Source organism: Sparus aurata, chromosome 5 (assembly GCF_900880675.1).
Source record: "Sparus aurata chromosome 5, fSpaAur1.1, whole genome shotgun sequence".
Lineage (NCBI taxonomy): Eukaryota > Metazoa > Chordata > Actinopteri > Spariformes > Sparidae > Sparus > Sparus aurata.
The window spans coordinates 8,356,833-8,378,691 of NC_044191.1; the positions used below are offsets into that span (position 1 = coordinate 8,356,833).

General features: G+C 42.3%; 2 protein-coding genes across 3 annotated transcripts; both read left to right on the forward strand.

Annotated features, from left to right (window-relative positions):
• The first annotated feature begins 1,145 nt into the window (after positions 1 to 1,145).
• On the forward strand, positions 1,146 to 5,338 carry vgll4l (vestigial like 4 like). Its single transcript, XM_030416027.1, has 5 exons — positions 1,146 to 1,588; positions 3,242 to 3,365; positions 3,483 to 3,738; positions 4,314 to 4,395; positions 4,544 to 5,338. Exons 1-5 carry the CDS (start codon positions 1,522 to 1,524, stop codon positions 4,843 to 4,845), a joined length of 831 nt encoding a protein of 276 aa, XP_030271887.1. The 5' UTR covers positions 1,146 to 1,521; the 3' UTR covers positions 4,846 to 5,338.
• Positions 5,339 to 10,738: 5,400 nt separating this feature from the next.
• Positions 10,739 to 20,334, forward strand: slc20a1a (solute carrier family 20 member 1a). Of its 2 annotated transcripts, none has more exons than XM_030418473.1 (11): positions 10,739 to 11,166; positions 12,872 to 13,477; positions 13,601 to 13,741; positions 13,856 to 13,941; positions 14,646 to 14,742; positions 17,148 to 17,267; positions 17,538 to 17,744; positions 17,900 to 18,371; positions 18,455 to 18,640; positions 18,727 to 18,811; positions 19,817 to 20,334. In XM_030418473.1, the coding sequence occupies exons 2-11, from the start codon at positions 13,126 to 13,128 to the stop codon at positions 19,970 to 19,972; spliced, it is 1,902 nt and encodes a 633-aa protein (XP_030274333.1). In that variant the 5' UTR covers positions 10,739 to 11,166; positions 12,872 to 13,125; the 3' UTR covers positions 19,973 to 20,334. The 2 variants fall into 2 exon arrangements, with proteins under 2 accessions (XP_030274333.1, XP_030274332.1); XM_030418472.1 differs by having other exon boundaries at positions 10,740 to 11,162.
• Positions 20,335 to 21,859: the final 1,525 nt, after the last annotated feature.

The window sequence follows — 21,859 nt, forward strand, 5'->3', positions numbered from 1 at the left end:
ACAATTTGTCACAGAAGTATTACATCATGTTGGGGATTGTGTAAACAGCTGGATCAGACAAAGAGAAATATTATTGTGTATTGAAACAAACTTCACAAATAATACATCAGTAGTTGAATTCAAACTACAAACTGTATCCATTGTTGCTGCACTATGTTAATCTATTTTTTTAAGCATGAAGTGCAAAGGATTTTGTCACTGTGCTAGTACAGACATAAACAAAACAACCGGAAGAGATCACTCTTAGCCGTTTGACATGCAGATGCCAAATAATGCCACAAAACAAGAACAACTGTCACACACTCACAGATTCCACACATTCTAAACCAAGATTTGCATGTTCAAGAGAGGAATCTGCCACTGACCGGACGTGTTCTCAAGATCAGGACAACATTTTTGCCATTCTTTGATTAAATGCATGCCCAGGACCCAAGTGCAGGTAATGATGGAGTTCAGGTTATGACTTGGGGGGGGCACTGTTGAGCTTCGATTGAGTTCACCGTCGCACTTCTCATGCATGTATTCCCAGTAAGACCTTTATATGTGCAGCTCTTTCTCACTTTTGAACCAATCTTCCAATCACTTTGTCGGGACATTAAATGGCCTGAAGCAGAATAACGTGTGTCGGTCGATGCTAGGGCAGCACAGGGGATCAGTTTTCTCAATTAACTCAACCATAATTCATCATAAACATATAATAGATATGTCTGTATATGTCACATGTCCCCATAATTATTATGTGAGCAGTGTCACACGGCATCTGTGGTGAGTGGCCTCCAAAGACTTTCTACGTGTGGCCAAACTCCTCAGTGTGCTCAGGCGAGATTGTTCTCATGGCAGCAGCATTTCCAGGACTTAGGAGTCTTTGTCTGGCCATCAACAAAAGCCTTTGGATTACTGGTGAGGCAGGCTCACAGTGCAGCTGCGTGCGTGTATGGGCAGGTCAGTGGAATGACTGGAGCTCCGGTGGGCTAAGAGCTCGAAAAAATGCAGTTTGGTGAGATTGCAGATTAGGTGGGAGGGGAGGGGAGGGGAGGGGGACAGGTGCTGACTGCATGGAGGGAAACAAAAGACACACTTCACGTTGTTCAGGGAAGTCTTGAAAAACTGTGTGATAAACATGGTGCAGTAAGACCAAAGGGGTGAATATTTTGTGACGATATCTTGTGCGAAAGAGAGTGTTTGAATAAAGCCAGTGTGGGTTCTGTGGTGCTCTACTGACATTTACCACTTTCTACCTGAGAGACAGGCTGACCCGTGAGCTCATTCCGCCCGCAGGACAATAACAACGCTGAACGGCCCCTTGATTGGCCCAGGCGGTAGCCAATCTGAACGCGAGGACTGAGTCACAGGGAGGCCACTGCACCTATCTGCACCCACCTGATACTTTACCTGGCTGAGCTCAGTCCCAGCATCTCATTACCTGTCCAATACAATCTCAAACTGAGGCTCATTGTGTGCTGTGAGATCCAGCAGTCAAGGTGTTCCTCTGTGTGTTGGCTTCAAGTGAGACAAGGAGTCATGGCTGTGGCTAATTTCCAATACATTACTCGGATGAGCAGCGGCTTCAAGGTCTACATTTTAGAAGGTAAGATTTATCATTACTTTCATTTTACTGCCTCATGTTGCTTTTGCTCCAATCACTGGAGCTAATCATGTGCTGTGGTTGTGCTGTAACACTTTAATATCACAGGTTTGTGTGTTAAGATCTTTATAGCATGACCTTTTAATATTATAACATTCCACCCTATATTACACTGCCCATTGCAGTGTCATTTGCCTTTTTTGTTGTGTACATGATGATTATGTATAAACAGTTTAAAACTGAAAGAAAGAGATGTGACAGTGACATGAAAACTAACAAGAACTTTTAAAAGAAACATTGTGAATGAAAAATATCTTTGTCCCATTCATCACGAGGGGAAAATAAGCAGATTTCATACAGGACATCTACTTAGACTAAAGAATAAATGACTCTATATCAACACCAAGATTGAACTCATTTAAATTGCTGCTTTTCTGTTATATATCCATGATCTGATTAAACACAGCAAAACAGAAGGTCAGGCAGCGTAGTCCTGCTGGTAAGAAGGAAGAAATATCCATGCCTGAGGCATTAGAAAATCAGCATAGGTGTGGTTATACCTCCCCCTCTACAATGGCACTCTACTCACAGGTGTTGGAGTGCTCACCAAGTAGGTAATGTGGATTGGGGCACGAAGACACTGTTAACAGCTTTCATTGTTCTTCCAGTGACCAACAGCATCAGCTCATTGTTAGATTTCAGTAAGGTGCTTCATGTAAGTGTGAACTCTTTGAAAAGCCAGAATGACGAATTTGAATACAGTTGAAGGAGCTTTGAAGGACTCCCGCTGCCCCATCAGTGTGTATTTCCATGTGTTAACTGAGCATACAGTCAAACAATGGACCACAGTGCAATTATGCTGCCATTACATTTTCAAACAAAGCCTTGTGTTTTGACTGTATGCGGGACCGCTTCAAACAAGATGTGCGACAGTAGCTCAGAGTTCATGGATTTAAAAATATAACGTTTTTTTTTTATTTAAACCTATAACGTTTTTTTTTTTTTTTTTTGCTTTGAGTCAAAGTTGGGAAATGTTATAAAAAAAGTGTTATAAAAACACCTAAAATCATATCACTTAGAATTCATATTTCAGTTTGTCTTCTTCAACACACCAGTGACATCACCAGCTTCCTCTTCTTGATGTGTTTCAACTTGTGTAGGTGCAGAAAACCCAGCGTGTATTCTCCCCAGATGGCCCGTTCACAAATGGGTGCCGCCCAAGTCGGGGTCGTTCAAAGACTTAGCTGTTAGATATGTGGCACATATCCATGACAGAACCTGTTGATTGTGCCCTTTAGACAGTGCGATAGGGCTGATTGCCAACATTATGCAGAAAAACAACATTTACCGTTAGCATTGAATCAGCTGTGGAGTGTTGTAAGCCTCACTGATCAGGTAGATCGGGTTCTACGAGTTAACGGAGTTTACAATTAACGGTGACAAAAAAACATTTTCCCACGAATAGTAGTCATGCAGGTTGATGTCACGGATCAAAACAAGTCTTTACTCACCACTGAGTGACACACTGTTACAACCGTAGTAAAATCGTCACTGCCAGTAAATGGTCATCCTTCTGGCTACAGTCTTTTCCTTTAGAAAATGGGCCTAAGCAAAGCTGCTTACTCTAAATCTGCACTTGAATTTGATGTTTTTCAGGTCAGCCTCACCTCAGGAGCGAAGACAGATACAGACACATGACAAATGACCGACCTCGAGTCCCAACGGCTTACCCAATGAAACGCAAGCGCAGCCACGAGAGAGGCCTTACTTTGGAGGAAAGGTTTGTCAAACAGTTGTACGCGTGTTTCCAGCGATAATTCACGTTTAAACTGTGATCGATCGAATATGAATTCTGTCAAAGAGATGTAACATTTTCTGATAATTTCTCATGTTTCAGGCGAGAGCGTGCGCTGAGCAGGAGCAGTGGTAGAGCGGCCCAGAGAGCAGCACCAGCACCAGCACCGGCGGTGTTTAACAGGCCTCCGAGCCCCACGTCCACCTGGAGTCCAACACCAAGCCCCACCAGCCCTCTGCCCACCCATGTGTACTACGCACCAGTCATGGATGAACCACTCGCCCTCATCAAGAAACCAAGAAAAGACCCTGAGAACACAGAGGAGAAGACCAAAAGCTCTGCTGCCACTCAAATCCAGGTAATTGACCTGCAAACACAGCGTGATGGGGACTCAGTTGATGTCAGAACTCATGTATAGTGGCACCAGTGCACGTCCCTTTGTTGTCTCAGTGTAGCCCGAGGCTAACCACAGCGGGGGTACATCTCCCACCTGTAGTCAGTGAATCCAACTGCACAGACATTCTTCCTCCAAGAGTGCATACAGGCCTTAGCTTGTTGGAGCTATGCAATCCAGCAGGATTCAGGAAGAAAATGTGAGCAATGGAGGGAGGAATGCCATCAACAAGACCAAACAGACTGCTCCCTCTTTGACCTGCATATGCCACCACACTGGGAGTGATCTGTCTTACACGGGCCAGACCCAACCAGTTTAATCAGTCCTCAAGTCGTTTAGCTTTTTTGAATTGAACTTTGTACACTATTTGTGGTAATGGGACGAAGTGCACACTGAGGTTTAGGTGGTACTAATCATTTTGTGGGATTAACAGAAGACATAAAGCAGGGATGCTGTGGTATGAATGCACAATTAAAGTCCTTTTCTCTGTGTCTTCTCATGTAATTAATGATTCATCTTCTCTTGGTTTGTTCCCTCAGATGCGTCCCTCTGTGATCACTTCCGTCTCCTCGTTAAGAAACCCTTCCTGCAGACCTGAGGTCCACAGAGGCCACTCATCAGGTCAGTCTCACACTCCTGTGAATGAGTTAATCCACTAGACGGTCCCTCCCTAATCGTCACTGTCAAGTCATACTATAGACATCCACTCACTTTTACTGACTCACTGAGGTGTGTATTTGATGTGAGCCACTCATCCTTTCTCTTACAGGGGTTCCCAAATCCACCTACGACCACGTGGTCGAGGAGCATTTCCAGAGGAGCCTCGGAGCGAACTACCAGAAAGCTCGCTCCCAGCAGCTCTCCATCAGCCTGTCCGTCGACGACCACTTCGCCAAGGCGCTGGGCGACAAGTGGCTGCAGATCAAATCCAAGTCTTCCTCCTGTTCCTCCACACCGCCCAGCAGTCCAAGTGTTACTCACTCCCCCACCTACAGCCACAGCTCAAATCAGTCCCGCAAGGAGTCCACCAGCAGCTCATCGCCAACCTCAAGCCACTGGTCCATCAACTGAATCGGAAATGTTCCCTGAAGTGGGACGAGACTTGACTTTTTAACATTTCACTGCGTGCAGCTCTTCTTATTGAGCGGTGGAAACGCCGGCGCTGGTGTTGAGAGCTAACAGATCCAGGAGTGCTGTCACGTTGGGCTTCAATGTGTCCAAATTTCTGACACACAGATGAATGTAGCATGAATGGGATGTCCTTGTTTTGTTACATTTCTACTCTCTGCTTGTCGATAGCATCTGAGGTACAGTGGATGGTAATGCGGGATGATTGAAAAATCAGCCAAATGATCCTTTACATTTCTTTTTCATTTTGTGTCATTCTTTTACTGCAGCCTGAACGCCACAGTTTTGTTGTATTATATTTATATTCTGATACATCTGGGTTTCTGACAGTCTAAACGACTCACCTATCTGCTGTAAGATAATGCTTAAAAGCTGTACACAAAACAAAGACTCTTCAAAAGATCTTGAAAAAATAAAACCTCAAAAATTCTTTCATTGTTTTGTGTGTGGTCGTCATTTCTGTTGTGTCACCCGACAAATCTTTTTTTTTTTTTTTTTTTAAAAAGCAATAAACTACGGATGAAAAACATTGTTTAAGGATGTCACAAAATGAATAAACTCACACTTTCGAACCCAAAGGTTGTCAATTTACCTTGCAAAAATGGGCTGGGTTTACCAGACAACCTAATTTGTAGTGAGTCAGTGAGCGTCTGCACCACGTCCGGAGCTCACATGCCGTTTTACACGGAGCCCTGTTGCCACACACTTGGTGGAAATTAAATGGATGTATGAGCAACGCATTCGGGACTTTTTCCTGTAAGTTTGAGGGAATGTAGGCTGCATGTTGTAGCAGGCACCAGGCCTTGTTTTCTGACATTCCTGTCTCCTGAGAAAATGACTCTGTAAGATCCTACAGATCCTGTTTGGCAAGGGATAGGAGGGAGGGAAGCGGGGAAGGAAGGGTTGGGCTAATATAGGCCTGAGCATGAGAACCAGTCGAGCTCTTCAGTTACTTATTTGCATGTCCTATCTTGTCCAACTTTAAACACGATAAGCCACATTTTTAAAAGAAAATCCAAAGCGTCTGTCTTTGAAATTACAGAGCTGGTCAATTACCAAGAGTTGGGAAATAACCGTAACGTGCTCACAAGATGAACAATGTGAAAGGAAAGTTGCAAATCATGAAGGGGGAAATGTGTATTTAATGTGTATTTACACAATAATTGTTAAGATAAATCGTTAAAAGCGGACAAGCTTATGTCATAGGGTGGTTTGAGTTGAGACAGCTGCACCAAACCTCTTAAAATCCAACATACAGTAACAGAAATACAGCAAACAGACTTGCAAGGAAGTCCACACACAAAGGAGTAAACAACAACCAAACTGCTGGTTATTACTTTTCCTTATTAAGTGTTAAAACTGGTATTTCCACATGAGGTGGACTCATTAACCAGTGTAACCCGAACAGGGGCATTGATGCCATCTAGAGGCCCTCGGGTAAACCTCAGACAGTCAACTGCGTCACTGCCAAATGGTCTCACGTTGCACGATGAACAGCAAAGACAGCTTAAAAACACAGCTCTGCCGCTGAACGTGTTGTTGTGGGGCAAATGTTGCCTGACAGAGTGACCTTTAGAAACAAAACAGAGAGAGAGAGAAAGGGAGAGACAATACTTTGCTCAGTTTACCACTAGGAGGCGACTCCATGACAGGTTTTTACAGCTGCATGCCACACTTCATTCATATGCTCTTAATCCACTTAAAATCTTATTTAGCAGTACTACAATGGACAGGGGCCAGTCTGTATGAGTGATTGCCCTGCACCATTTGCAGTTTAAAGTTTCTTAACTATGATTTCAGAATTTTTTTTTATCACCTGTATCTAAGATGAACTCTTCATTCGACGCACTAAGCCACGATAATGCACGTTTGCGTTTTGAAATAAATAAAAATGTGCCCAACTACTGAGCGCTGCCGCCTAGTACGGCTAAGTTGGAAGTGGCTGGCATGAGAATGTTAAGAGAAAAAACTTCTCAAGCTGCTCTGCAACAAATGCACATTGTCGTTTGAGGCAACAATAAAAGATAATTGTGATTCTAAATACCTCAAACATGACAGAAAACAACATTTAACTCAATTTGACTGTGGCAGTGGTAATTAAGTTTGGACTACAGTTTAGAGGATTGGCCCGAGCCCTCTGGGAAAATTCTTGCACTTTGTCTTGTCTGTCGAAAGTTAGATCACTGTCAACACAGCATGAAGCATTTTGTAAATAACTGAAATTACAGTTGTAATCTCATGAGAACATGATTGCATGGAATGACTTTGTCTCTGTCGGGGAGCAGAGCATGATTCATTTTCAAGCTTCTGGTTCAACCTCTTTGTATTTAAATGATCAAAGATGTGGGATAATTGTTTGAATGATAATTGTTCGGTCAGGAACCGCTGGGTGGCAGCTTTATTTAACCCACAATAGCAATTGGATATGATTTGAATCAAGCCCTTTAAAGCAGCTTTATGCTTACTCCTAGTTTCTGGACACGTGAACTGCTGTTAGTGCAGCTGCATTTCATGCAACTTCCACCGAGACGTTTTAATAGACAACAAACCCTCACAAGCATTTCTCAAAAAAAACATTATCCCTGTTATATAATAGCACAAACAAATGTTTTGGGGTTTTCGTTTTTTAGGATAAAACAAGACTTAAATGGAAAAAGTCCAACAACAAAGAATCCACAAACACTATTTGCTATTAAAAACTAAAAGGAACGACATCAGCTGAGTCGTAAGAATAAATCATTGTCATCTTGTACGGATCATGCGTATCATATCAACATTTATACAAAACCTGTTATATCACTCTCATCTTACATGCATTTGAGCTGACCACCATGTCGGCACGAGGAGCAGGAGATGGTGGCAGTCTGACAGCGAGGAGAAAACGAGAAAACATTGTTCGAAACCACTGGAATTATTTAAGGAGACATTTTCAAGCCACGTTAGTGGCAACAAAACCGCACATTTTTGACTACACATCTGGACGTTTTACTGCTGTGTCGATGGCAAAAACAAGGCTGGACATTTTTGCAAGATGTTGGGACATTTTCCGACTGTGTTTGCTGCAACAAATACATATTTTTGACGAGACGTCCACACATTTACCAGCTGTGTCGCTGCCAAAAAAAAAACGGACACTTTTGATGAGATGACGGGAAAACACCAGATTATTTTGGGACAAGATGTCACAATTTCAGAGCCATGATAGTGACAACACCTCACCCTAGACAGTCCAAAAGCATTGCAGTTGCGAGTTGCACCATGAAGAAATGTAAAGTTTCAATACATCTGTTGGTTGTTGCATCTTACATTCCCCAGTCTAGGGCAACAGAGGATATGCATAGCTGATACATTGGTGAATACAGAATTGGGAATTGAATTAGGATTTGGTTTTAATTCTGGTATCGGGCTTATTTGAAAATCAAACGGAGCTCCCTGTAAGGGGAGGCTTCAGTAAAGGTAATAATGTCTGTGGTTTGTACAGTATATACAGTACCGTCCTTCACAAGTTAATGTTTGGCCGCCAATTTCTTACTCTCTGGATGTCAGTGTAGCTGATCTGAGCAGGAGGAAACTCATAGTATAGGAATATTTTTGATTTCCAGATGCACACTCAGCAAATGGATGCTTGAAACATCAACTTACCAACCTAAACTGACAGAACACTTGTGTGATATAACACAGGATGTGCTCGCTGATGCCTTTTTTTCTGAAAAGCACATGCAAACAACTCAGTCACGGCGCAGGTTTTCTGCCACCTTCGCATTTTGTTTCTCTGGCGTTGTGAGTCACAGGGATTCGGACCTGTCACATGCTCTGGGAAGGTCAAAATGTTCCACACGATCCAAACTACATCATCCGGCAGACACTTAATAAATGAGTAATGAAGAGGAACCCATCAGCAGATTTGGAGGCAATGTAGCATCTCGGAAAAGAGTGGATTCTGCTGACGGTGAAGGCGGCCTGACAGAGTTTTTTCAGTACAGTTAGTATTCATAACAGGTTGATGAGTAACGTCCTGGAGTATGTGACTGTTGCTTCACGTTTTGCTTAGGTACACCTGCTTCCTGGGCTGTGCACACAACAGGTGATTTTACACTGACCAAACTTTAGTTCAGTTGGTTCATATTTTTGCAAAATGCATATTTCTGTGGAGGGAATTCTTTAACATTCTTACGGCAAGAGACAGACGAGAAGAGAGAGACTCAAGTAAAGGAAGGACTTTTTAAAAAGTCTATAAAAGGAAAGACTGTCTTATTTTTATAATGTTATAAAATGTTAAACGATCAGTCATTTTGTTCTCACCAGTCCACAGTTATTTCTGGAGCTTCACAGCAAAACAGTGCTGCAATATGCTGCTCACAAACTAATGTAGTGTTATCCAAGTCTCCGGAAGCCTCCGAGATCTCACGTTGATGTGAAAAGACGTTTTAACGCCTTTCTTCAGCCCACAGCTCACAGTGTTAGTTTGCACCACGTCCAAGGTAGTTCAACCATGAGGATGTTTTTAAATGAATTTGGGCTCTTGGGGCTTCCGGACACTTGGTTTAAGCTGACGGAGCCATTTTATGTTCATTTTGTTTATATCATGTTTTAGTCCCCAGACTTTTCCGTTGTATTTCCGAAAAAAAAAGATGCGGCAACGCTGTTTTGCTGTGAAACTCAAGGAATGTTTCGCGAACTACAAAACTTGGCCTGACTTAGCATCAGCATGGGGCTGCGTTTTAACTTTTAGATGTACTTTTCCTTTTTAAAATGTGCTACTCTGGCTCTGCGATCTGCAAAGTAACTAGTGCCTTAAAAGTCAAATGAATGTAGTGGAGGGAAAGTTAGTAGATCATGTGAACTGCTCTTTTAAAGGGATAGTTCGTGTTTTTTGAAGTGAGGTCATATAAAGTGCATATCTATAGTCGATCTGTTTCCTACCGTAATCACCGATCAGCGCAGCCTCAGTTTGGAGAAGTAGAGAGCCGCTCCAGCCCAGACGCTCAGCTTTGTACTGCAGTGAACGGGGTCCAGAGAAAAAGCAACATTTAACCACCTAAAACAAGGCTTATCTAAGAAAATCTGTAACAGTTCAAATGTACGTTGTACAGAGAAAATTCACACCGCTTTACATCGCTGTCAGACCGGCCTTTCTTTTGGCACTACATTTCATCAACCGTAGAACCTCCGTATCCCTACGCATTAGCGCAACTGGGCAACAGGTGATTTGCGAGCAGCGAAATACAGTGCAAGGCCCAGCTGCTGGACGAGAGGTTTACTTTCGATAAAAACGAAACTTAACAGACCGTAGAACCTCCGTATGGAAGTTCTACGGTTGAGAAAATGTAGTGCCAAAAGAAAGGGCGGTCCAACAGCGACGTAAAGCGGTGTGAATTTTCTCTATACAACGTACACTTGAACTGATATAGATTTTTAGAGCTGAGCCTTGTTTTAGGTGCTTAAATGTTGCTTTTTCTCTGGACCCCGTTCACTGCAGTACAATGCTGAGCGTCTGGGCTGGAGCGGCTCTCTACTTCTCCAAACTGAGGCTGCGCTGATCGGTGATTACGGCAGGGAACAGACCGGCTATAGGTACTCTATATGACCCCACTTCAAAAAACACGAACTATCCCTTTAACGGGACTAAACACATGACGTCTGTCCAGTAGGGGGCGCCAGAGCGGAGGCATCATTGTTATCACCTGTGGTCACTTCATTAAATAACCATCAGCTCATTAAGCACGTGTTTCTTATTTGTATCTCCACGAAAGGAGCAAAACCGGGCCTATAGATAGTTTCGAGGAATATAATGGGAACATTACACCGATTACATAGTAAATAACAAACCCTGATCCCCATAAACACGCTGTGGCCCGGAGTGTTGTCCTCCCCTGCCTCCGCAGCGTGAGGAGGATATATTTAGGCAGAAACAAAGGACATTTCTGTGTCTCCGCGGCGGTGAGGGGAAAACATCATTTGGGGATTTCGGGTTGAAACGAACACAGTCAAAGACAACTGTAATTATTCCTCTGCGCCAACAAGCAGCTACACATTAACTTCAGACTGCAGAGGTCTCATGACCGGAGAGGCGTGCACCCAGAGCCGCTCGCATATAAAGCAGCGTCCAGCACCGTTCTGTCAACCATCACGCAGTGCTGGACTCTGACACACACCCCTACACCCCCACACACACACTCTGACATCCTCTCAGTGAGCTGACACAGGCTGATCTGCCGTCACACAGCGCCGGATCCGAACCCTCCACGTCGCCCTCACCTGTGAGTATGTCCTTTCTCTCCTTATCCTCACATTTCCTCTGATTTGTCTTCGTCGTCGCGCCATTCGAATTACGCAATCTCAACTAAGGAGATTAACATACCGCAGTTTTCTATACGGATGGGGAGTTTGTTGAAAAGTGACTGACCGCTGACGGTCCTGGATGAATGAACCAGTCATCCGGCGGCTCTAAAGCCCCGTTCTGAAGTGTAAAGTGGATTTAATTTGTGGTTGTACTACGCAGCCGACGTTTTGACGGACTTTTGGGTGCTGTAACGACTGTTGATGAATGTTTGAGACGAAGTGCTACAAGGACGTTTTTTTTTTTTTTTTTTTTTTCCTTCATTACACAGACAGATTTCTCAGCTGTTACTGGTCCAAGAACAAATCCTATTATAACACCCCAGGAGACTAAACACTCTGTAAAGGGCAAAGTCACTGTTGTACTAACAGACCGATATGTTTAATAATGATAATACAAATAATAATCACCATCATAACCATCATAATAATGATGATTATGATGATAATAAGACATTTTTTTTTTATAAACACCTTTCAAGTCACCCAAGAACAGATTACAGAGCCAGTGACAACAGTCGATACTTTAAAGAAGACAATGATAATACAATTTTAATACAAAAATCACATAAAACATTGTTTAAACAATCTATTTGTTCAACACAGTATTATTTATTTGTGGGGTGACTGATGTTTGTATAACCTGCACACTGCATAATTTATAAAGGTATGAAGTACTATCTGTTTTTTTTTTCCTCGTGAAAATAATTTCATAAATAAAATGTGCCACCCTTCAAGCTGCATTTTCTGACCCTGAGTCCAACTCAGGTTATAACTAGAATTGCTAAACTCAGTAGAGCGCATACCTCCACCAAGGCCGCTTTATCCACATCAGTTTGTCCTCCACATAGATAACAGCAACCTTCAATCAATACAGCTGACCTTTTTCACCAGGATCCATGCATTATTCGCTGATTGATGAACAGAAATGTTGTGAAACGTCCCGTCTCGCAGTGTTGGGTGATGCGCGAACGACGTACTTTATTACTCCAACCCGGAAGTTAGCGTCGCCCTGGTTCCCTCGACAAAAAGTGCATGGAATTTTTGAATTGGATTTTGGATTAGTGCCGGAAAAAAGATCTGCGACAAACACAAGTTCTGCTCAGCAAGACCGTCTTCACAGATGAACACCACTCGTAAAACTTTCTAACTATTAAAGAGAGAAAAAAACTCCTGGATCTGCTCCAGAAGTTAATGGGGCCTCCTCTGGGCAGAAACCCATCATCTATCCTAGTCTGGTGGAAATCCGCTCAGTAGTTTTTGTGTAATCCTGCTGACAAACCAACCGGCCAACAAACGTACACGTGAAATGAAAACATAACCTCTTTGGCAGAGGTAATTAACCGAGCACTCCCCAGCCTCCTACTCAGACATATAACTCTACAGTAATTTTATGTTACAGCAATTGTATGTCAGACTTTAATGTGGCTCAGCCCATTATGACTTATTACTGATATAAAGCACTTTGTTATAAAACCACTTCCCCTTGCCACAGCATGCGGTAAATCATTCCCCACCGAACACAATGAAGCTGTTTGGTTCCGGGCTTGTTAATATGTAACTTCACCTTTGTTTTGACCCTGTAAATGAGGAATATTAACCACTAAGTTATCTGTTTGTGTTTTTGCAGTGTGTATCCTCGCTGTTACAATGGGGGTCTCTCCTGCTTCTAAACCCTGTTGTTTTATGGTGAAGCCTACAGATGAACTCTGCATACCAAGCTCGCAAAACATTCTGACTTGTTCCCAGTTGCACCTCTAGAACTGAACCAAGGGGTTCTTCCATCCATTGTGTTGTAGAAATTTATTTATAAAAAACATATTACCTCATTGGTCGCTTTCAGACCACAACAAATTAGCTTGGTTTGATTGTTCTCATTAAATAATGATGGATACAAGTACTCTAGCGAGCCTGGCTGCTGTCACCACCATGGCTGTGGCCGCTCAGTCTGACATGTCAGGCTACACGTGGCTGCTGGTGTTGGGCTTCGTTATCGCCTTCATCCTGGCTTTCTCTGTGGGAGCCAACGACGTGGCCAACTCCTTTGGTACGGCAGTGGGCTCCGGAGTGGTCACCTTGCGTCAGGCCTGCATCCTGGCCACTATCTTTGAGACGGTGGGCTCGGTGCTGCTGGGGGCCAAAGTTAGCGAGACCATCCGACAGGGGATCATTGACGTCCGGATGTACAACGGCTCCGAACACGTCCTGATGGCAGGCTCCATAAGTGCAATGTTTGGTAAGCATTCACATACGTTACACAGAACTGCTTAAAAGGTGCAATAAAAATAAAGGAGGAGGTATTTGACGAGTGAATTTTCAGATTATGAGAAGAGGCCTCGCTCGTGTTTTTGTCCCACAGGCTCTGCTGTGTGGCAGCTGGCTGCGTCATTCCTGAAGCTCCCCATCTCTGGAACCCACTGCATTGTTGGAGCCACAATTGGATTCTCCATGGTAGCCAGGGGTCACCAAGGGGTCAAATGGATTGAGATACTGCGCATCGGTGAATAGATGTTGTTATCCACAACATTTTAAAAGTATTTGCTTTAACGGGAAACACAAATGCTAAAAGCTTAAGTAATCAATGTTCATTTTAAATGTCTTTTGATCTCCAAAGTGGCCTCCTGGTTCCTGTCACCTCTGCTGTCAGGCATCATGTCAGGAGTCCTCTTCTATTTTGTCCGCAAATTCATTCTGAACAAGGTATGTGTAAAACTAAAACTAACTAATGGACATGGTTGATTGTGAGTGTAATATTTAAGTAACTAATCGTAAGTGAAGTTCTCAGAAGTACCAGTATCACAATTTGAAATACGCCATTACAAGTAAAAGTCCTGTATTTAAAGTTAAGGCTAGATTAAAGGTGCACTATGTAGTTCTGTAGAGTCAATTTTAATCAGAAAGATCTTCATAGACTGATTAGTTTTTTTCTCAAACACACTAAATAAACAAACTCTCTTCGTTTGCATGACTGAATAAACTGAATAAACAAACTGACCTTAAAGGACAACACAATTCCCTACTGTTGTACTTGGTTTATATTTGGCGGACCCTGCCACTCTCCTAACAGTGTTCTGAGGACCTTTTTTTCCTCTGAGAACAGCTTGTTTATTGAGTTATGGAAATACATAATATTTTGGAGTTTGTATAATTACCTCATTAATATTATAAATATAAAAATTCAGAGTTCGAATTTCTTCTCCAAAACTACATATCACCCCTTTTAATGAAAATGTATCGGTACTATTATCAAAAAGTCTTCAAAAAGCTACGTTCAAGAAATCACCAGAACCAACAGTGTGCAAAGACATTTATGTAATGTGATGTCTGCAGTCGTTAGCATGCTAACCAGCTAGCTAGCTAAGTTGTTTATGACCCAGGCAAGTCTCACACACTCCTCTCCGCAGGATGACCCCGTCCCCAACGGCCTCAGAGCCCTCCCTGTCTTCTATGCTATCACTATGGGCATCAACCTCTTCTCCATCATGTTTACAGGAGCGCCACGTGAGTACCGTGTCCACACATTCCCCCATGATTGTATTGACTCTCCCTCACCGCACTGCTCTAACACAGCAGCTGTTGAAAAGCCGGGAGCGAGGTGAGGTCTGAATAAAGTTTCATTGCAGACACAGAGGACATTCTGGTTGTCAGGTTGATGACATTCTTCGTAGGACAACGAAGGTGACGAAAATGAGGAAACACGTAGTTAAAAAAAGGACATCATTAGGATATCCGTCTGCTTAACTGTTCCTTTAAAGATGACACCTGTGGAAAAAAAACTCACATATATTAAGACAGGACTGCAGAGGACTAAAACCAACAAGCATAAAGTAAAAGCAGTTGAATGGGAATTTAAGAAAGAGAAAACTATTAAATGGACAATTTCCGCTCCTTTTTGTTTCATTTGCAGGATTGAACTTATCAAGAAGTCAACTGGCCTGGGCCCTTCAACTGAAGGCTGCAGGCCGGTGTGTGGGGTCAAGGAATATAACACACCATAACTCCTGCTGTGCAAAATAACCGCACACTACAGCAGAGCGCACTTCTCACACTGATACTGCACGCACGCTCCAGCCAACACATTATTTCATGACACAGACACAGAAAAAAACAATGTTTTCTGCCTGCACACGTCAGCCGTGTGTGGAAGACTTGTTTGTGTGGCTTCTCAGCCATGTTGCTGACGAAAGTCGCTGCTTTCACCGCGTGGTTTTTTATTTGTCATTAACCTGCTGTTGTCTTCAAGAGCAAACAGGTAAGTCGTGATAGGGAAATGTCAATATTGTCATATTAACCTGCCATATAAACAGTGACAGCGGCTTAGCCTTTAAAGAGAGGTGGAACGACTAGAAGTGTGAGTTTACTCTGAGCATACTATCACTTGGCTGCAAGACTGGTCTCTTTCTCACTATCTGACTGGTGGAGTGTGTTGCCCTGCTGATATTGCTGTCTGTTAGGACAAACCGACACACTGGAGCAGACCATTGAGACATTCTGTCCAGTTTTGAACACACAGCTCACGAGATAGAAGAGGCGTGGATACTTTGGAAAACTTATCAGGTTTAACTTCTTGGAGCTGTTGCAAAATGAAATAAGGGTCATGCTCCTAAAATGTGTCAGAGTTATTAGGTGTTTCAATGCTTTCAAAAACAGGTTAAAGCGTATAAGGATTTATAAGCAGTGATGGAATGTAACTAAGTATATTTAGTTAAGTACTAGACTTAAGCCTAACATTGAGGTATTTCCATTTTGTGATTCTCAATACTTCCACTCGACTAGATTTATTTGATGACTTAAGTTACTCGTTACTTTACAGATTGCATACTGCATCAGATCTGAAGTAGTGCCTTTTTAAAAGAACATCTCACCCAAAAATTAAGATTCAGCCATTATCCACTCATCCCTGTGCTGATGGAAAGCTGGGTGAAGTTTCGTAGTCCACAGAACATTTCTGGAGCTTCACAGCAAGACAGAGTTTCACCATCTCTTAGCCAGCCAAATCAGTTCGGGCCTTGTTTTAAAAAAAAAACTGGAGAAAAAAAACTGAAAAAAACAAATAAAAAATGGCTTCATTGAAAAGATGTTATTTACGCTGTCAACGCCTGGTAGTGCTTGTGCACCCACTCTAGATGCAGTGTGCAGTAACACTGCCGTGGTGAAGATTTTGTCTCTAGTAAGGGTCTAAATAACATCTTTTCAAATCAATTTGCAATTTGATCCTGAGGCTTATGGAGACTTGGCTTAAGCTGGATGAGCCATAAGGAGCCATTTTATTTTATTATTTTTAATTATCATTATTTACTTTTTTTTCGGTTGTTTTTCAGGACGGGAGTGTCTGTACATTTTAAAACAAGTCCCCATCTACTTCAGTTGATTAGGAGAATGGTGCAACACTGTTAAGCTCTACTGTTCCTACAAATTTGACCTGATTTGCATCCCCGTGGGGCTGAGTAGAAGTATGACTGAATTTTAATTTTTGGGTGAACTGTTCCTTTAATACATTTTATTGGCAATAGGATAAAAAAAAAAATACCATTAATGCCGATGATCAGAAAAATGCTGAGACCCAATATTTGTGTAGTCTGACAATCAGTCGACCCAGAGTATACAGTCCTTATACATGTAATATATTGAATATGTATAATTTACTTCTACTTTACTTTTTTTTTTTTTAAGTACTATTCGTATGACCAACCTCTGTTTTTGCCGAAGTAATATTTTAACACAATATATAAAATGTACTCAACTATGACATTTGGGTATTTACAACACATTTCTTAATGCTAACGATTTCTTTTGTCACTGTTTTCAAAGACGCAGCATCAGTTGTTGATAAATGAAACAAAATCGTTGAGTTCCTGTTACTCTTTATCTGAGCCGGAGCTCTCTCCCATGTCTTGTGTGCACAGTGCTGGGCTTTGACAGAGTGCCGTGGTGGGGTACACTGTGCATCTCCCTGGGCTTTGCCCTCGTCACAGCTTTGTTCGTTTGGTTCGTCGTCTGTCCACGCCTCAGGAAGAAAATCAAACGTGAGTAAACCCCACGGACTTGCATTCAAAAATGCATTTTGAATGAAAATCAGTTGTATGCAGATGGGTCAGTATTAAAACATCGAGTTAATGTGGCTGAAGTGGCACTAAAAAACACTTCAGTAAGAACAGTAATGAAAACAGGGGGAGTTTTTAATCCTTTGCTAGGCTGCATAGAACATTTGGGACTTAAACTTTTTGCCTCGCACAAATAATCTTGCCTACTACGTGACATACTTGATCTCAGTTGAACACTGTGATGCACTTCAGGAGACACAGCTCCTGCTCCGTGTGAAACTCCACTGATGGAGAAGAACGCCAGCAAACCTCCGTCAGCAGAGCAGCCCCCACCTCCCAACCCTCAACCCCAGGCTCCTCCAGCAGAAAGTGAGAAGGTGGCCTTTAAACTCGGAGGCTCAGAGGAAGCTGATTTGGACAACAATGACATGGAAACCAAAGACTTGGATATAGGGAATGGTGAGATACGATTAGATTGGAATAAATCACCCTATTTATGCTTCATCTGACAATGAAATTTCAGATATATTTCCGCATGTGGCTGCATTCGTGGAGATATACCTCATCAATTGCATTAGAATGAACATATCGATGTAAACATTTTATTTTCACAGGTCTAAATGGCACTGTTGGCCCTATGATGATCACCGATCCCCACAGTGGACGCTCCCACACGATCCACAAAGACTCTGGCCTTTACAAAGATCTTCTACACAAGCTTCACATGGCGAAGGTCGGTGACTGCATTGGTGACACCGACACAGAGGAGAGACCCATCAGGAGGAACAACAGCTACACCTCCTACACCATGGCCATTTATGGTATCCAAGGAGATCCTAAATACAAAGACCTGGAAGTCGGGCTGCAGAGAAGATCGAGGGTGGACAGCTACAGCAGCTACAGCTCAGCGGTGTCCAGCGGGAGCACAGTCCAGGACGGGAGTGTGACTCAGGAAGCTTGCCCAGACCCCACTCCGGAGGAGGACGAGCTGGAGGTCGACCAACCAGCTGTGTCCTCGCTTTTCCAGTTCCTGCAGATCCTCACGGCGTGCTTTGGTTCCTTCGCTCACGGAGGGAACGATGTCAGGTAGGCAAGGGTGCTTTTCTCCTCAGGGATTTGCGTATGTGCTGCTCATTCAGAGAATTTACAGAAGCCATTTTCATCACTAGCAATGCGATTGGTCCACTGGTGGCTCTGTGGCTTCTGTATGAGAGCGGCTCTGTGGTGTCCAACTCACCGACGCCCATTTGGTTGCTTCTTTATGGCGGCGTGGGCATCTGTGCCGGACTCTGGGTCTGGGGACGAAGAGTGATCCAGACCATGGGCAAAGACCTTACACCCATTACACCCTCCAGGTATGACATATATTTAAATCCTAAAATGACCAAAATTATGATATATTATTGTCAAAGTGTACCAACACATTTTCCTTTTATTTTAGTGGATTCAGCATTGAGCTAGCTTCAGCACTCACAGTTGTTGTGGCATCCAATATTGGTCTTCCTGTCAGCACCACCCACTGCAAGGTAAAGAAACTCGGAAAACTTGGAAACTGAGCCAAAACAATGTGCATGTCCAGAAGGGAAAAACAAATCTAGCCATCTAAACATCTCCTTCTAACAAAACTCACATCAACCTTCAAAATTATGAAAACATTATGTTACTGCATCGCCTAGGCTATTTCTTACTGCTAACTGCGGCTAATGGCAGCTGCTTAGGCTAGTTAGCACAGTTAGCTGTGTAGCTATTGGTACTATTAGCTGACTCAAGTATAACCGGACCATGAGTTCCAAGCAATGGGGGAGTGTTGGTTTTAACACGAATAGCACAGCAGCCTTAGACTGCCAAAGCTAGCTGGTTAACATGCTAACTTCAGTCAGTGTTTCTGCAAAACAATACACAGAAGTCTCTGACAAAACATCAGCACTAATATACTGTACATACTGTCTGTACATTTCTTGTTAAGGACGCCACTCAGCCCAACCGCCAGAATAACCATAGGCAATTCATGTTTATGCAAACCACGGACATGTTGAAAGTTTATGATTATTTAGGTTCAAAATTTCAATTTTATGTTGTGAAAGCACTGTGCTTATCCTCTAAAATACCTGCCTCATTCACCACAAACACAGCCTTGTGACATGTCCAGAGGTCTCGTATAAAACGGCAGGTTCTGTTGGCACAAACACAGCTAGGACTTCTTAAAATACCCAGTGGTGTCATGCTTACAAATGTTGAAACACAGTGGCCCCTCTTCAAAACTATCCAGAATTGTGCTCACTGACTTTGCAGCCTTCTTGCCTAGCTTTACTCCACCAATAATGCCTCCACCTCCAGATAACAAAGTCAGGTCATAAACCTGTTATGTGAACATGTATTGTAGATATGTAAACAGGCTTTGCAGAAACGTCAACCACAACTAGCAATATTTTTTTTCTGGTGTCTGTACTTCTCCACTTAATCATTACATGGTTGTTTGCTGCTGTGAAATAGCAATTAAAAAAAAAAAAAATGTTATCATGTGATGACAGGTGGGATCTGTGGTGGCAGTAGGCTGGCTGCGCTCCAGGAAGTCAGTTGACTGGCGTCTGTTCAGGAACATCTTCATCGCTTGGTTTGTCACAGTTCCTATCTCCGGGCTGATCAGTGCTGCCATCATGGCTCTCTTCATATACGTTGTTCTGTGAGCTGTAATGTTACTTCACCTGACGGATGGCTACCGGCAGTTCTTGTTTGACCAAAAGATAAATTGGTTCCATATGGTCTCTTTTTAATGATGTTTATGATATCATTCACGGCCATTTAAGGTCGAGCCATAGATGACCCCCGAATGATGCAGGATCTAATAACACAAGTCTGTGACCCTGTATATCACTACTGTTTGTATATTTGTATAAAAGCTATGTTGTAAAAATCAAAACAATTTTGATTGAAAAAGCACAAATAACAGTTATATTCTTTTACGTATTCAGATGGACTTGAACAAGGAGTTGCTTGATTTTTAAAGGATTTCAATGTATTTTACTCACTATTAAACATTTTCCACTAATTCGTATTTATTGGTGTGTGCAGGTGGGAAGGTTGCATTAGTAAAAAACAAAAATATTATTTGATTATAAGATATGATGTTGATTGAACACTTACGATTCCTTACAGAGGTTTATTTTTGTGTAAATGAAAAAAAAACAAAGACAAACACATGGTTTCTAACCTCCTGACACCATGTTTGTTTATGCATGGTGTTAATTTAAGGTTTAATGTTTTCAGTCATCATCATCAGTTTTGTCTATACTGTACTTGACTATAGATATCTTGTGTATGCTTAACCTCAAATGTGAGTAGTTTATTGTGAATTCTATACCACAAATATCCCAATAAGCGGTACAGAGACACAAACACATGCATGATATGCAGCTGCCCCTGGTGTGTATCGAATGGCCCACTAGGTGTTGCTGCTGTTGCCAAACAGTAATATGGTGTATTTAAATCACCTTCAGAGGTCACATTGAGAGGGTTACTTTGACTTAGAACTAGTTTGAGTACAGCACTGGGATCACAGCTTTGTAATTTTGTACTGACCTCCACAGTGTAGAGACAACTAAGTTCTTGGCTGTTTTAGGTAAACAGTGTTCATAACAACTCTTGAGGACAGGACTCTTGACAAACTGGATTCCAAAGCAGCTTCCACTAAGCTGAACACAACCTTATGCTTGCAGAGAGCTGAGTTTCCTGAACTTTACTTACACCAACAGACCACACGATGGTGCTGCTCTCCAAATAATTGCAAGCTTTTTGAGTTGGATAAACATGTCTCCTAGATTCTTGCTCCGAAGTGACCAACCAACATAAAATGGGAGAGGTTTGTCTGATTTTACATGTATAATGTGCAGAGTGAACCTGCCTTATGGAGCTAAATCAAAAGCACAACTTGGACAAGGAAAGAAACGGTATTCTTTACATTTCGGCTATACTTTTTTCTCCACACATGTCAAGTCAGTGAGACTGCACTGAAATGAACATTTTTCCCTTTTAAAAAAAGATAATGACTCAATGACAACATCATTAGTAGTTCCATCTGTCTAAATGTTTCTATTAATCCTTTTTCCATGAGCTGTTTTTAGAGCTGTGATGATCAACATAATGGAGAAATAGTTCTTCATCAATGCCAAGATCCTTGTTGGCTACATTCAAGCACTACAGGTAAGTTTCTAACATGTTTCTTTTCTCCAGAAGAGAGAGAGAGAGAAATGCTGTGGATTGGACGGCGGTGTGTACATGAAGGATGTTTGGAGGTCAGCGACAGAGAGAGAAATATTGATGCAGCAAAATAACATTTTGCAAGAGCTAACGTGAGTTTAAGATGTACTTTAAAGCCATATGTGTACAGAACAGAAACAAAAGTCCCTTAGTTCAGTACAGGACTAACCAGAGCTGTACTAGTGTACATTTAATGGTGATTTCATGATAGACTAATTTGAATCAGTTTAATTATGGACCTTCCTGAGTTTGAAGTGACAGCTGCAACTGACACTGTGGCACTATACTGTCACGTATCAGTGTGGGGACTTGACGTT

What these genes read in the sequence shown, in the direction of transcription:
- vgll4l (XM_030416027.1), top strand. Translation starts at nt 1,522, where the DNA reads ATGGCTGTGGCTAATTTCCAATACATTACTCGGATGAGCAGCGGCTTC. An exon ending in CAAGGTCTACATTTTAGAAG is followed by an intron (nt 1,589 to 3,241) that starts GTAAGATTTATC and finishes GATGTTTTTCAG; the next exon opens with GTCAGCCTCACCTCAGGAGC. An exon ending in GGCCTTACTTTGGAGGAAAG is followed by an intron (nt 3,366 to 3,482) that starts GTTTGTCAAACA and finishes CTCATGTTTCAG; the next exon opens with GCGAGAGCGTGCGCTGAGCA.
- slc20a1a (XM_030418473.1), top strand. Translation starts at nt 13,126, where the DNA reads ATGATGGATACAAGTACTCTAGCGAGCCTGGCTGCTGTCACCACCATG. An exon ending in GATTGAGATACTGCGCATCG is followed by an intron (nt 13,742 to 13,855) that starts GTGAATAGATGT and finishes TGATCTCCAAAG; the next exon opens with TGGCCTCCTGGTTCCTGTCA. An exon ending in CATGTTTACAGGAGCGCCAC is followed by an intron (nt 14,743 to 17,147) that starts GTGAGTACCGTG and finishes TTGTGTGCACAG; the next exon opens with TGCTGGGCTTTGACAGAGTG.